This window comes from Cyprinodon variegatus, unplaced genomic scaffold (genome assembly GCF_000732505.1).
Source record: "Cyprinodon variegatus isolate N-32 unplaced genomic scaffold, C_variegatus-1.0 Scaffold683, whole genome shotgun sequence".
Taxonomy (NCBI): Eukaryota; Metazoa; Chordata; class Actinopteri; order Cyprinodontiformes; family Cyprinodontidae; genus Cyprinodon; species Cyprinodon variegatus.
Genome location: NW_015151136.1, coordinates 273209 through 275176, shown reverse-complemented (window position 1 = coordinate 275176; position 1968 = coordinate 273209). Strand labels below are relative to the sequence as shown.

General features: G+C 52.2%; 1 protein-coding gene across 1 annotated transcript in view; it reads left to right on the top strand.

Moving 5' to 3' along the window:
* Nucleotides 1-1142: 1142 nt before the first annotated feature.
* LOC107097302 (IQ motif and SEC7 domain-containing protein 1-like) overlaps nucleotides 1143-1968 on the top strand; it is an 81860-nt gene continuing 81034 nt past the window's right edge. The window contains exon 1 of the mRNA XM_015394400.1: nucleotides 1143-1540. Coding sequence (XP_015249886.1) covers nucleotides 1287-1540 — 254 coding nt within the window. The 5' untranslated portion in view covers nucleotides 1143-1286. The remainder of the gene's footprint in view (nucleotides 1541-1968) is intronic.

The following is a 1968-nucleotide window of genomic DNA, read 5'->3' as shown; positions in this document are numbered from 1 at the left end:
GGCTCGGAGCTCGTCTGCCTGGCTGTGTGTTTCCTGGACGGGGCCGCCTGTGGAGCTGGTTGACAGCTGCCTTTTGTATCTATGCTTCTTTTTCTATGTCTGCTTCTGTCTCCTTGAACCCCAGTGGGCTCAGCAGATGGCCGCTCACACTGAGCCTGGTTCTGCTGGAGGTTTCTTCCTGTATATATATATGACTTGGACATGAGTTAGGCCACTAGAGGGCAGGCAGCAGCGCGTTTCCAATGGAGGTTGGGTGTGTGTGTGTGTGTGTGTGTGTGTGGGGGGGGGTAATCAGGGGTGTCAGGGTGTTTTTTTCCTTTTTATGGCGTCACAGAATAAGACGATGACACAGGGAAACGAACAAATTAAAAGCAAAGTTATTTAAATTCCAGGTTTGTAATGTTTGTTTTCAGGGGGAGGAGCAGTTACTGTGGCACTGGCCCCTGTTGGCCCCCGCTGGCCTCTGTTGGCCCCCGCTGGCCTCTGTTGGCCCCCGCTGGCCTCTGTTGGCCCCCGCTGGCCCCTGTTGGCCCCTCACCGCCATGATTTTAGGGTTTTATGATTGTCTTTGAAATATCTGAACATAAAAACAAAAACAAAATGTTTCCATCTTTTGAACAGTAAGCTGATCCTCACTGTGTGATGTTTCTGTGTGTGTGTGTGTGTGTGTTGTGGGGGGGTGCATCACATGACTGCATAAAAAAATGAAATAAAATCACTGTTATTATTTTTAATAATAATTTTCTTTACATTTGTTCCCATGGTGATTGATTGTTTACAGTAAACATGACGTCATAATGCTGCTTCTGATTCCCTGCTCCCACAGATGTTTAGTGACTCTTCTCCTTTGTACCATTTGCAATTAATCTCTTTCAATGATCTCAAAACGACATGGTTTTATTCTCCAGGAGAGGCTCCTCCATCCGAACCCGCCGGAAGGATGCGCTCCATTTGGGCCGCTCCCAGTGCTGCCTGCTGCTGCGACCAGAACCAGGACCTCCGCTGCTGACCTCCAGCTGCATCAGCTGGGCTCGGGGGAACCAGGCCGACCTGGTGAACAGGTGCACGCGGGGACTTGAAGCCTGCGCTGCGCGCGTGCGTCGTGCTGAAGGATTCGGAAGATGAGGGGTTAAACGGCTCTGCGCGCGAGGCGGTGGGTTGGAGGCTGGGCTCACAGCAGCTCAGCAGAACCGGCAGACCTGCAGCGGAACCGCGGATGCCGAACAGCACAGCAGGCAGGGCGGAGCGGAGGGACCGGTCCAACTGAGGGGGGGTTAAAGGAGGAGATGGAGAACCCGGCGGAGAGCCCGAGCAGGGCGGCGGAGTACCTGCAGGAGCTGAACAGGATCATCGACACCCAGCAGGCTCTGCTGGAGAAGCAGAGGGTTCGGATCGAGGAGCTGGAGCTCCAGCTGACGGAGCTGAGCGAGCAGAACGCCCGTCTGAAGGAGCAGCACCAGAGGCACCTGGACACCTGCACCACCCAGCAGGGGGGCCCCAGCATGCTGGGGGCCATCCAGGAGAACCAGGTGCAGCAAAAGTAAGTTACGCACCGCCCGGTTCTGCTGCAGGGATCAGAACCTGCTTCCACCGTTAGATTATTGCAGGGTTGCATGAATTATCGGCCTGTGTGACTCACTGGTTCTAACGGGGGCCAGCAGGGGCCAGCAGGGGCCAGTGCTCCTGGTCCCCGGACTGAAAACATGCTCTACAGATCTGACAGATAATCAAGTCAGTTTCTCTTGAAATGCGTGTATTTGCCTTTGAACATCTAACCAAGGAAAAATGAAGTTATTCCAGGAGCAGAAATCAATCAGATCCTCATCACTCAAATTCAGCCTTTGGAGTGAAACACTAAAACCATGGATAATTAGGATTCATGCTGATAGAAGTTGATTCATCCCTTGGATCAGTTCTAATAGAATTTAGAATCTAATAGAATAGAATTTAAAATCCTCCTTCTCACAT